Source organism: Panicum hallii, chromosome 6, assembly GCF_002211085.1.
Source record: "Panicum hallii strain FIL2 chromosome 6, PHallii_v3.1, whole genome shotgun sequence".
Taxonomy (NCBI): Eukaryota; Viridiplantae; Streptophyta; class Magnoliopsida; order Poales; family Poaceae; genus Panicum; species Panicum hallii.
Genome location: NC_038047.1, coordinates 35144538 through 35156488, shown reverse-complemented (window position 1 = coordinate 35156488; position 11951 = coordinate 35144538). Strand labels below are relative to the sequence as shown.

The 11951-nt window shown below is 44.9% G+C and overlaps 2 protein-coding genes across 3 annotated transcripts; both read left to right on the top strand.

The window, feature by feature from the left end:
- The first annotated feature begins 4989 nt into the window (after positions 1–4989).
- Positions 4990–10108, top strand: LOC112897266 (signal recognition particle receptor subunit beta-like). 2 transcript variants are annotated; one of them, XM_025965532.1, is made up of 7 exons: positions 4990–5122; positions 6952–7115; positions 8088–8170; positions 8563–8649; positions 8783–8931; positions 9208–9339; positions 9674–10108. In XM_025965532.1, exons 2-7 carry the CDS (start codon positions 6962–6964, stop codon positions 9861–9863), a joined length of 795 nt encoding a protein of 264 aa, XP_025821317.1. In that variant the 5' UTR covers positions 4990–5122; positions 6952–6961; the 3' UTR covers positions 9864–10108. The 2 variants fall into 2 exon arrangements, with proteins under 2 accessions (XP_025821317.1, XP_025821318.1); XM_025965533.1 differs by having other exon boundaries at positions 6945–7115.
- Positions 10109–10560: 452 nt separating this feature from the next.
- LOC112898241 (BTB/POZ and MATH domain-containing protein 1-like) lies at positions 10561–11691 on the top strand. The gene is made up of 2 exons (XM_025966605.1): positions 10561–11184; positions 11269–11691. The coding sequence occupies exons 1-2, from the start codon at positions 10561–10563 to the stop codon at positions 11689–11691; spliced, it is 1047 nt and encodes a 348-aa protein (XP_025822390.1).
- The last annotated feature ends 260 nt before the right edge of the window (positions 11692–11951 follow it).

The following is an 11951-nucleotide window of genomic DNA, read 5'->3' as shown; positions in this document are numbered from 1 at the left end:
TGAGGATTCTCATGAGCCGCGGTGTAGGCAGTCCACCAATCCTTAGCTTGTCCCTAGAGCTGATGAGCAGCATAAAGAACCTTCTCACGCCCTTCGCGGTAAGCAATCTCCAGCTTGCTCTCAATGTTTTGGAGCCAATCATCTGCAACCATGGGCTCAATTGCATGCTTGACGATCGGTGGCTGAGTGAGCATGAATCTTGTTTGTCCATCATCTCGAGGTGGTGGTGGAGCTCCGTTAGCCTCAGTGAGCTGCTGCAAATTGGCCACCACTTGGGCCAAATTTTGGAACATTTGATTTTGTAGCTTCATCATTTGCATGGAATCGTATCCACCATTGTTCAGATCAAATCCACCATTACCACCGTTATTGTTCGCCATCTGATGTTGCAAAGTAAAGGTTGATAAGAGAGGGAGATAAAGAAACCCGAACTAACTAATTTATTGAAACTTTAAGCAAATGATGTTGTTGCAGACTTACGTCTAACAACACTTCAACAATCATTACAAAAATCCAAATCACCTCATTAACAAAATCACAAATCATTACAACGGCTCTAATGTTCAAAACATGAGACTTCACCTTATAGTTCGAGGAATATAAGGGTTTCATGAAAAAGTTTCAGAATAGAATATCAAGAATGTAAGGCAAAAAGAAAAAAGAGTACATTTTTATTAAAATAGTTTTGGAATACGACCATTCTATGTAGGCTAGCATCCTATGGTCTTCACATGTAGTAAATAGGTGCTAAGGACTTAGGATAAAAATTAGGATATGTTGCTCAAGGGCGTGTTAAACCTAAAAAGCCCTCCTATTTAAGCCTTATGTCATAATTTTCTCACACTTGCGGAGTACAATTCGTTGTACACACCCCTCCTTCCTCCCCCTACTATCCACCAGACCCACAGGACGAGGGAACTTCGTTGAAGATGACGACTTCGATCCAGATGCTATGTTCTAGGCTGGTGTACCCCCGACTGACTGCTTGTGGAGATGGAGTCCCATTCCGCTGAAGACTTCCACATATCTATATATTTTCTTTTGGACCCATAGGTCATTTTGTAATGCAGTCTATCATTTATGTAATACCATTTACTATGATTCACTCTCGTAATCATCACATGTATGAATAACTGATCCTGGCATACATGTGATTCGCATTCAATTTTCTTTATAAAATCGGGTATGACAGTAACCCTCCCTTGGTCTTTAGCAGCTACTCACAAAATGGGTGTGCAGGGGTGGTGTTGATAACCTCAACAACTCAAAATTGCCACTGTTTTAATGCCCTATGAAACATAATATCCAGATAACATAATATCAGCTCCTTCGTACCCGTCGGAATATCCGATAAGTGCAACTTGATTTAATCAAATCTAATTTTTCTATATATAATCTTTCTTTCATCAATTACTCCAGCATGTACAACTTTGAGCAATTGAGTCTTTCGAGGCTTTTATTCAAACTTCGAACTTGATCATTAAAGTTCTTGTTTATTGTTCAGCGTATTGTTCCAGTGATGAACTATGTCTTCTCCGGCATGTACAATCTTCACGCTTCAAGCATATATCCAACTGTATCACCCTAGCATATACATCTTGATATCTATCAAACTATTCAATGTATAATATTATTCCAGACATCAACTAAGTTGGCTCTATGTGAAATTCTCACGTTGCTCCCAACCGTGCACAACTTGTTCATGTCAAAAGTATCCCCTGATATAGACTTTCAATAGTACACAACATCCTTTTTTATCTGAAGTGTACACCCTCTAAAGGGTCATGTTCACTACAATCTTCTCCTTTTTAGGTGATTGATCAATACATAAACAAAACAAGTATAAATTTAAAAATTTTACACATTTAAGTACTTGGATGCTTACCATCATCCATCCTCCCGTCTTCTCCTATCATGACCATGCTACAACTCCATCTATCTCATATCTCTCCTTTTGTCATCTTGACCTTCAAAACCTTAGGGTTTTGGTTCTTCTTGAGCCTTGGTTTACTTATCCCCTTCTTATCTTGAGGTCTCCCTTGCCCCCTCACAAGTTGCTCCTTTCGTTGAATGTCTTGCTTCGTTCGTTGAATTCCTTCAAATGGAAAGCTTCACATGTCAGGTTTCAAATAAATTTCTTCAACAAATACATCTCGATACTCGTTGGACAATCCAACATGTAATCCTTCTTTAGAATTCAATTGACTTGGCTTTGTGTGAGATTTCATATACATGAGTTTGTTCACATCGGATTATTCGGCATGTGCAGACTTTGGACAATACACAACACACTTATTACTCGACACGTTCAATTCCTTATAATATTTCTTTTTTTTTGCTTGAATCTTTATTCAAATTGGTTTCTGGTTTGTATTTCATCGTTAGGACCTAAAACCCTGCTAAGGCTTATACTTAACAAGCACCTTAGTCCAAGTTACTACGTTGTTGACTCAACCTTAGCGCATCTTGATAGTATAGATTATGATTTATGCCATTTTCATTTATAATCTACTAGTTTCTATTATAATTGTACCATTTTATAAAATAGCTCTCTTTTACCTCTAATTTTTCTTTGATGCGGGACAAAATAAACCCAGTGGTTTTACGGAAAACAATGATCCGATACTGACTAGACGAAGAAGGCTGCTTAGAGAAAGACCATTATACCCCTGGAACATACATATCGCTCTGCCGTAGGTGTAGGGGCTAAACTTGAAGCATGCAAAATGCAAGTGGGACACGCCGCACGCACAATAATTTCATTAAGCTGCCCGGTCTCCCTAGCTCCCTTCCCTTTTCTACCACTACCACCTCTCGCCATCGGCGATGATGCATAGGCTCATCCCGCCGAAATTCCAGTCGAGCAACGGTAGCGTAACCCTCTTGCTCTTCTCCGTCGTTCCTCTGTTCACCTGCACCCGTCACCGACCGTGCAGATTCGTTCGTCCCGACTTGGATCAACTTCGTCGTCTATGCGGCGGACGCGGCTTACTCTCCTTAATTTCTGGGCGTTGTAGGGTTCAAGCAGTGGCGGATGCAACATTATATTATTGGGTGTACATATATTTGTCTTTTAAATTTATCATAATTATATCATTCTAACATTAAGTTTTCTAAATTTTAAAAACTCTTGATATCATAAATAATTGATTATAATACACCTAGGATCCTTAAACTTTTCTTGAATTTTTACACTGATCTATATTTTTCTCAAACATATAAAAGAGATACATATTATTGTATTAAAGAGGAAGAAAGGGTAGAACAATTATACCACATTCACCCGAAAATGATTCTCAAAGTGAGCATCGCATCCTATTCATTCAAGTGTTCACTCCAAGTACAATCTAATTCTCAAATTATAGACCCGAGTTCTCACTTGGAAAAATTTCCTTTCCTACTTAAACTAATACTTCAAAATGATTTGGATCCTTGTCAAGGTGTCTCCAAACATATAAGAATACTTAGTTTAGTCATAGTCTTATTGCCAAATGTCAAGATATTAATTGCGTTATTATTTGGAATATCCTTCGTTAAGACATATGATCTAGAAAATATCAAAGAGTACTTAGAGTTTTGGAGACTATATATTGCTGATATGTTGTAGGTTGCACTTTAATTACAAGACTACAAAAACTGTTGCCACTACCATGGTTATTCGATTGCTCTATGACAATTTCTCAAAGTCGTATATTTGTTCATGATTTCGCACTTATTTTGGATACACTTTTAAATAATTTTTGCAAGTATCTTGGCCAACAGATCATATGTTCTATTCCTTCCGCTATTGGAGATTCATATATGGAATATGATGGTAAAGATTTGAGCTTCACAAAATACAGGCATGAGCATCACGCAGTATACATGAGCGAAAAAAGCTGAAAACTTTCAACTGTGTAGGAGGTGAAGAAACGATTGAGAATGAGAGGGGTACACGTGGAAGATTGAGACAGGCAACATGAGCGTTTGGCGGGTATTTCGATTGGAGTTTGAAAATCCAAATATATTTTGTTCTGCCATTTCATGCACCAGTTTCAAAAACCGATTGGAGCAGGATGATGCTCATAATTAATAAATAAAATAAAATATTACACATATTACTTATTTATTAATCAATAATTTAAAACAACTAGTTTTGTAGAATTTTGAACGATGTGTTTTAGAATATAGACCTAACTTTTGTAAATATTGGTAATTGATAGATTCTCAGTTAATCAACTTTTTATTGTATTATTTCAACATTTAGGATTTATGATGTCAACATTTGGACATTATAATTTTAAAAACATTTTCAACATTAAATGCTAAATATATGTTAAAATTGTTCAAATATCCTTCATAAAGTGTTGAATTAAGCACTTAAATTTTTGAAAGGTACATATTTATGAAATAGTAAACTATTAAAAGTATTAAAAAGAAATATCTTCTAAAAAGATGGAATAAAAAGAAAGAAACTAAACTAGATTGGCATTTCTCGCGTATTGGGCCAAATTAGGCCTTTTTCGATGAGATTGGCTAGGGAATAGGTGGTTTAGATTATTTTTTGTGATCTTTAAACATATTTTTCTTTCCCACCGTGGATGTGTTTTTGATCTTTTTTTCTAACCACTATATTTTGGAGAGTAAATATAACAAAATAAGATCCAACATGTTTAAATTTTACTTATTTTATATATGAAAAGATAAATATTTATACTCCGTACTGTACTATTTCAACATTTTGAGTATAAATGTTCAACATTTTTATATAATACTTCAATATTTATCTAAAATGTTGAACTGATTTATCCAAAATATTTCATCAAGTTTGAATAGATGCTTAATCTTGTATTTTAGAATGTTATCTATATTAATGTAACATTTCAAACATGCTAGTCACAGGATATTTAGCAAAAGTAAGGAGCAGAAAAAAAAAGGAAAGCACACCTTCCTCCCGCTGCGTTTGTGGGCTTCTCGTGGGCCTTCCGACGCGCGCACGGAAAGTCTCCCAGGCTCCCCGTGTCCTCTCTCTCTCTCTCTCTCTCTCGCTCGCTCGCTCGGCCGCCTTCTTTCCAAGCGGCGACGACAGGGGAGTGGCGCCGCCCTTGCCAGTTCTTCGTCGGACGCTTCGCCGGCCGACAAGGTATGTCCGCCCTTTCCCTTCCCTTCCTTTCCTGCTGTGCGAAATCGAACACCCAAACCCGGAGGAGCTGAAGGCTGTTTTTCCCCTCGCCCCCGCGTCGCCCCAGGTGCGACTCGGGCGGCGCCGCCCCCAGCACCCAGCACCCGCTCCCTCCTTCCCTCCGGCTCGCCGCCGCCGGAGCCCTCCAGTGGAAGTCCGCTCGGCTGCGATTAGAGCGGCGGCGGCGCACCCCTCCCCTCACTTGCCTCTTCCACAGACTCTCCGCCCCGCTCCTCTCTCTCCCTTTTTTCCTGCCGGAGTTGTGGAGGAAACCGGTGACGGCCGCCGTTCCTACGCCGCGGCGCCCAGATCCATCCTTGCCAAGTCCGGATCTGGCGATTCCCGGTCTGTTGGGGCCTTTCCCATGCGGTGTCGTCCTGAGGAGCGCCCCACCTCCTCCAACCCCTCCCCCGCGCGCGTCTGCCTGCACACATCTGCAGCCTCTGCCTAGGGCCGGGAGAGGCTGCTCTTCGGCTGGAGGGTGCGGGTCAGGTGCGACCGGAGCCACTTCGTCGGTGTTTCCCCCTAGATGCAGCTTTGTCGGCTCGCAGGATGTGCTTCCACTTCGTCGGCGAGGCCCTACCACCGCTTTGCGTCAGCCTCTGGCGATCCATGGGTGAGTAGCCGTGGTCGCCCAGGGGCGTGAGGGGTGCGGGTCCTGTGGACTCCGGCATTGAGCTTGCTGGTTCTGCGTCGGCCCTGGGCAGCTTGCGGGGTTCTCTGGAGCAAGTTACTTGAGATTCACCATTGCTGCACAGCGAAAGTACCACACTCGGTGCGTGGGAGGTGCCCCACCTCCACTTGGGGAGGTGCCCTACCTCTGCTCCAGATCCGGCGAATTTCTTGGTGTTCTTCACCCGTTCGCTGCCTTGCAGCTGCTGATTTAACGGCGGTCCGACAGTGAAAGCGTCGCGCCCGGTGCGTGCGGAGGTCCTGACCTCCGCTCGGTATACCGTCTTGCAAGTATCTAAGCTGCGGTGTCTTCTTCTCCTATTGGCCATGGTTCTTGTTCTGTGTGGTTGTTGGTTGCGTCCATGGATCGATTTGTGCCTGCTTCTGGCACCTCTTCTTCGTTGTCGCTCTTCTTGTTGGTGGTATCATCAAATTAAATGCCAGGCGCGCTCTATGTTGCCGACCTTACTTCCTTCGAGAGTTCCTCCCCTTGTTGGGCGTCGGATGGTGGTAGACGGGGGTCCGGATGTGCTGTGAAAGGTGCTGCCATTTGCTTGAAGGGAGATCGATGTTTCCGGTGAAGCTTTGATCAGTGGTCTCCCTCCACCATTAGTCCCCTTTCCGTTGTGGCGGTCCCTCATTCCTTCGAGGTTTCCTCCCCTCGTTGGACGATGGAGGGCGGCAGCAGTGAGGCGTAGCTATGAGGGGTGGTGGGTAGCGTATTGGTTTTGGTGAAGCCGGCAAGTATGTTGCTTGGTCGCGATGCTCGATGGAGAATGTTGGATTACCTTCGGCCAGTGCAAATCTTGGTCCTTGTTCCAATTCGAGAGTTGTGTTCCTCCTTTCTGTATCTATTCTTCTTCTTTTTTTGTGTCATTGTGCTTGCAACATTGGATGTAATCTTTTGTTTCTCGTGTCGAGCTGCGCTAGCAGATGCTGTTGTACTTTGTGGTTTGCCATACCTTATTATATTATTGTTCAGGCTGGCAGCTTGCCCGCTGTAGTTCCCCTCAAAAAAAAACACCCGAACCCCCTAACGTGTGCTATTTGTATTCAGATTTGACCATGGATTTTACCTACTAACTTCGATTTTTTTGCAAAAATTATTGAGGGTGCAGGTGTACACCCATGTCCTATACTGGGTCCGCCCCTGTGGATGAGTGGATTCGCCAGGCCGAGTTGTGGGGGCGCCAGGCCGAGGCCTGGATCCGTCAGCAGCCCCCGGAGCAGATCTATGTCGCGGCCGCGGTGGTCGCCATCACAATCCTGGTGCTTGTCGTAGGTACTGTACCAAACCTAGAGTGCTTCTTGCCCTGCATTGAGCGCCGAGTCTTGGAATGTTTTATTGCTAACATCCTCGGGAGGTGTAGGATTGAAATACATAGGTGTGTTCAGTTCTGCTATAGGGGACTGCTTGGGGGTCCTAAAAGCGTGGGAGCTATTGGTTAAGTTTCTTGGTTGTCGTTGATTTGCCGCTGTAGAATAAACTATAGTTGTGGCAGCATATTTAGCTGTAGTGTGTGGTCTGTTTCACATATATGTGTACAATACATGTGACTGAGTCCATGCCCTGGATCATATGGGAGCATGGACCGTGAAGAAAGGCTATACTCTGAAATTAAGCAACTAGGAAAGCAACCTGCAATTACCTATTTAATCGGGGGGTGGGGGGGTGGGGGGGGGGGGGCAATACCATTTATAGTGTATATGTTAGTCCATCCGTGGGGTTTGTCAACATTTATTAGTTTTGTAACTTATAGTTGTGCTTAGGAAGGAAGCAGAGAGCGCACAATTTTCAGACTGGTTAATTCAGAAATCGGAATATATATACTCTGAGGTGTCGCTGCCTGTCTGCTCCACAAGTTTCCAACAATGTAGTTATGAGGTGCTTTATTGATTATTGAATAATAAAAGATTAGGCACATGGTTTTATTAACATTTGTTAGCATGATCTGCAAATGCTTGCATCTCTAAAATGATTTAGTATTTACGAGTTCTTGAATATGAAGTATCTGATGATGACACATTTAGTTATGAAATGAGGAGGGGGTTTGCTTTTCCTTTTTGTGTTAAATTCAGAGATACCTTATGATCTAATATCTAGGAGGCACCATGTGTCATGCTGTGCATATTAATGTTTTTCCGCCGTGTTGCACTGTTGCTTGTTAAGATCTCTGCTTTGACATACAATTCGTTATGTTAGAGTGGTATAAATGATAAGTAATTACTTTGTCCGCCCTTTCTTTTGCCGCAGCATCTTGCCTGAAATCCTCGAAACCAAACACCATAGTGCTATCTGGGCTTAGTGGCTGTGGCAAAACTACTCTTTTCTACCAGGTAACTACCATTTCCCTTTTTTTCGAGGTATAGGGTTTTTTCAAGTGAAAAAGGTTGTAGTGTCTCATTTGCAAAATAATCTTGTCTGAATTTTATTTTGTTGAATATATTTAGGGTGTGAAATAGCTGACATCAGTTCTGCTCATTATGGTGCTTTCATGATCTCATATTTGATGTTGTTTTGAAATATGGAATAGAGGGTTTGATTTGACTATGCTCATATCTGATCCTAGAAATACTCCATTGACCATAAAAAGCTAGGATTTTTTTGTACCTTTTGTCTATTAGACATTTGGCATTCGTAGCAATAGTTCAATACCAATGTAACAAGTTGTTGGGTTATCTTATACTATCTTTACCTTCTCTGCTAATTCTGTGTCTCTGCCTGTCAGCTTCGGGATGGATCATCACATCAAGGAACTGTGACTTCAATGGAAGAAAACAATGATACGTTTGTGCTGCATTCGGAGCAAGAAAGGGTAAGGAAACTTCTAGATTAATTGTTTTCCCAACTTATTGAGATAAAAAATAATTGCTCTGTTTCTTATGAAGAAACATGCATTTCCTGACCGCAATATTTTTGTTAAACATTCCTGTTGCCCTTTTCTGCAGAAAGGCAAAGTAAAACCTGTGCATATTATTGATGTTCCTGGTCATGCAAGGCTCAAACCCAAGCTTGATGAAGTCCTGCCTAAAGCAGCTGGGGTTGTTTTCATTGTTGATGCTCAAGATTTCTTGTCTAGCATGCAAGCTGCTGCAGAGTAATTTTCTGCCTTCTGTTTTTATTTTTTTAGCAAGTATCTTTGGTGTCTATTTCATCTACTTTTACCTTCCATTGTTCTGGATTTAAATTGGCTGTGTGATTATGAGCCTTTCATATCCCAAACTTTTCAGAAATTATTCTGTTTGATCAATTTCTTAATGTAGTTAGCATAGTGCAACTAAGAGCCTTCATATCCCAACATTGCAGAACTTTTTCTGTATTTGATCATTTTTTAATGTTAACATTGTGTTCCAATATTGTCATGTTGTCACAGGTATCTGTATGACATTCTGACAAAGGCAACTGTAGTGAAGAAAAGGGTTCCTGTGCTTATATTCTGCAACAAGACTGATAAAGTTACAGCCCATTCGAAGGAATTCATCAAGAAGCAGTTGGAAAAAGAAATGTAAGGACTAGACCGCCATTATCGTACTTACATAATTAGAATGCTCAACTTGGGTTGGCCAAAATGCTGTGATTATGTGGCTCCTTCCTAGACAATATGCTTCATCTGGAATGCATCCCATAGCTTTTATGTGATATTATGCTGCAAAGATAAATAGAGTTTATTTGAGTTGGGGTGGGGTTATAGTTCTTGTAAATTCCGGTTTTCTGATCCCCAAAAGATTTATGGTTGTCAGCCACCTATAAGGGAGCTTGTTAGATGTTAGAACCATGTGCACGAACTAACTGGGAAATACCAGATTCACAGGTTTCTAACGGTTTTTACCATGTTGTAGAAACAAGCTCCGCGAATCAAGGAACGCTATTTCATCAGCTGACATCTCTGATGAGGTCCAGCTTGGTGTCCCTGGAGAGGCATTCAACTTCAGCCAGTGCCAGAACAAGGTGACAGTCGCAGAAGGTGCTGGTTCGACAGGTAATGTTTCAGCTGTCGAGCAATTCATTCGTGACTATGTGAAGGCGTAGATTCTTATCGGAGCTGCGAGTGGCTCACAGTAAGAGGGCAAGAGGCAAGACACCCATTGCATCAATGTGGAAGTCCTGCCTATACCTTCATCGGGTTTGCTGACCTTTTTAGAGAATTTTAGCACTGCATTGCTAACACCTGACGGTCATTGGATATGAGTGTATACAGCGTGTTATACCTGGCCGGCCATATGGGTTTTCCTTTTGCTCTCCAACTTTGATATTTCCTTGGTACTGTTTCGTTGCGGTTGGATTCCCCTGATGGCATGCAATTTTTAGCTACAAAAAGTGGATGGTATGCAATGTGCTGTGAGTCTTGGCCATTCAGGTTTAATTTGGATGCAGCAATTTCAGCTGTTCCATGTTTGGGTGGCCGTGTTGGATTGGAGGTCTACATGTCAGCATCTAATCGGGTCCGATGTCCTGGCCGGTCGCTCGGAGAGGAGCTGGACCGGACTACGCATCGTTACAACGATCGATGTCGCTACTCCTAGCTATTCATGGAATTGCTGAAGTACAAGTTTAACATGGCTTTGAGCTGTACGCCGCTACGATCAAAATCAAGCAACAAGGATCGCCAAGATAAATGTTGCCGCTCTGTGTCCCTCCCTCCCGACAACATCGTATTCCTGTCTGAACGTCCGACACGACGCGTTGCAGCTGCGAGCTCCACGTTCCACATCATCATCAGCTCAGCATGCAGGACTCGGTCGGCAAGTTCGTCGAGATCAGCATCCCGTGCGGCGGCGCGGGCGTTCCGGCGGCCGCCGACGTGGTGTCCAAGGAGATCGCGTTCGATGACCACGCGTGGACGGTGCACTGCTACCCGCGCGGCGCGCCGGGGGAGGCTGGCGCCGGCCCCGGCGGGCACCTCTCGATCCACCTGGTCAACCACACCAACGCGCGGAACGCCAAGGTGCTCTTCCAGGCCATCGTGCTGTGCCGGGCTGCAAGGGACGGCGGCGGCGGCGTCGCGCCGGCGGGCGATAACTACCACGCCAGCAGCGTGTTCGAGTACCCGCCGGAGGGCTCCCGGCGGTTCCCCTGGCCGCAGGTCGCCACCGCGCGGGACCTCCGGGAGCGCTGCGCCGTCGGCGGCTACGCCACCGTCGTGTGCGGGCTCGCGGTGCTGCGCCACAACCCCATCCCGGCCCCGCCGTCCACATTCGCCGCCGACGTCGCCGGCCTCCTCGAGGCCCGGAAGAAGTTCGGCGACCCGGACGCGTCGTTCGCCGTCGGCGGCAAGACGTTCGACGTGGTCCGCAAGGTCGTCGCGGCGCGGTCCCCCGCCCTCAGGGCGGAGCTGGAGGGCGGCGCCACGGTGGTGGTGGAGGAGGAGGAGGAGGGGAAGGACTCCAGCACCGCCGCCGCCATGCCGGTGGTCCGGCCCGAGCACGAGTTCAAGGCCTCCACGTTCTGCGCCCTGCTCCTCTACGTGTACTGCGACCGGCTCCCGCGGGGCACCGAGGTCGGGTGCCCCGTGACCACGGACCTCGTCCGCGACCTGCTCGCCGCCGCCGATTGGTACGCGCTGGACCGGCTCAAGCTCCTGTGCGCCAGGAAGCTCTGGGACGACCTGTCCGTGGCGACCGTCTCCAAGACGCTCTGGTACGCCGACCGGTACAGGTGCCCGGAGCTCAGGAGCCTGTGCATCGACTTCCTCGCCGTGGGGGACAACTTCAAGAACGCCCTCCGGCGCGGGGGGCTCCGGCTGGCCGACGAGGAGCTCGCCGGCGACGGCCCTCGAGACCTCGATGAGCTCAGAAGACGAAGCAGCTGCAGCAGCTCTTCCGGCTCTGTCTCAAATAAGCGGAAGGCACAGGATTAGAAATAGGATTAGCAAGTACTAGCTAGTAGTAGTGTGTGTTAAGTTTGTCATCAAGGCGTCGCAGCTCGATATAGACACAAAAGATAACTGCTTTTTGCACAGTGTAACTAATGCTGACGATTTGTATTTTAGTTTTTAAATTTGAACCGTTGTGTTCTGGAGTGAGAGCTACCCAGCTCATAGGAGTTATATATGCTTGTGTGTACATAAGCTTTGTTTTCTTCAAATTAAAACAAAAGCTCATTTGAGATTGAAGGGTG

What these genes read in the sequence shown, in the direction of transcription:
- LOC112897266 (XM_025965532.1), top strand. Translation starts at nt 6,962, where the DNA reads ATGTCCTATACTGGGTCCGCCCCTGTGGATGAGTGGATTCGCCAGGCC. An exon ending in TGCATTCGGAGCAAGAAAGG is followed by an intron (nt 8,650 to 8,782) that starts GTAAGGAAACTT and finishes CCTTTTCTGCAG; the next exon opens with AAAGGCAAAGTAAAACCTGT. An exon ending in AGCATGCAAGCTGCTGCAGA is followed by an intron (nt 8,932 to 9,207) that starts GTAATTTTCTGC and finishes ATGTTGTCACAG; the next exon opens with GTATCTGTATGACATTCTGA.
- LOC112898241 (XM_025966605.1), top strand. Translation starts at nt 10,561, where the DNA reads ATGCAGGACTCGGTCGGCAAGTTCGTCGAGATCAGCATCCCGTGCGGC. An exon ending in AGCTGGAGGGCGGCGCCACG is followed by an intron (nt 11,185 to 11,268) that starts GTGGTGGTGGAG and finishes CACGAGTTCAAG; the next exon opens with GCCTCCACGTTCTGCGCCCT.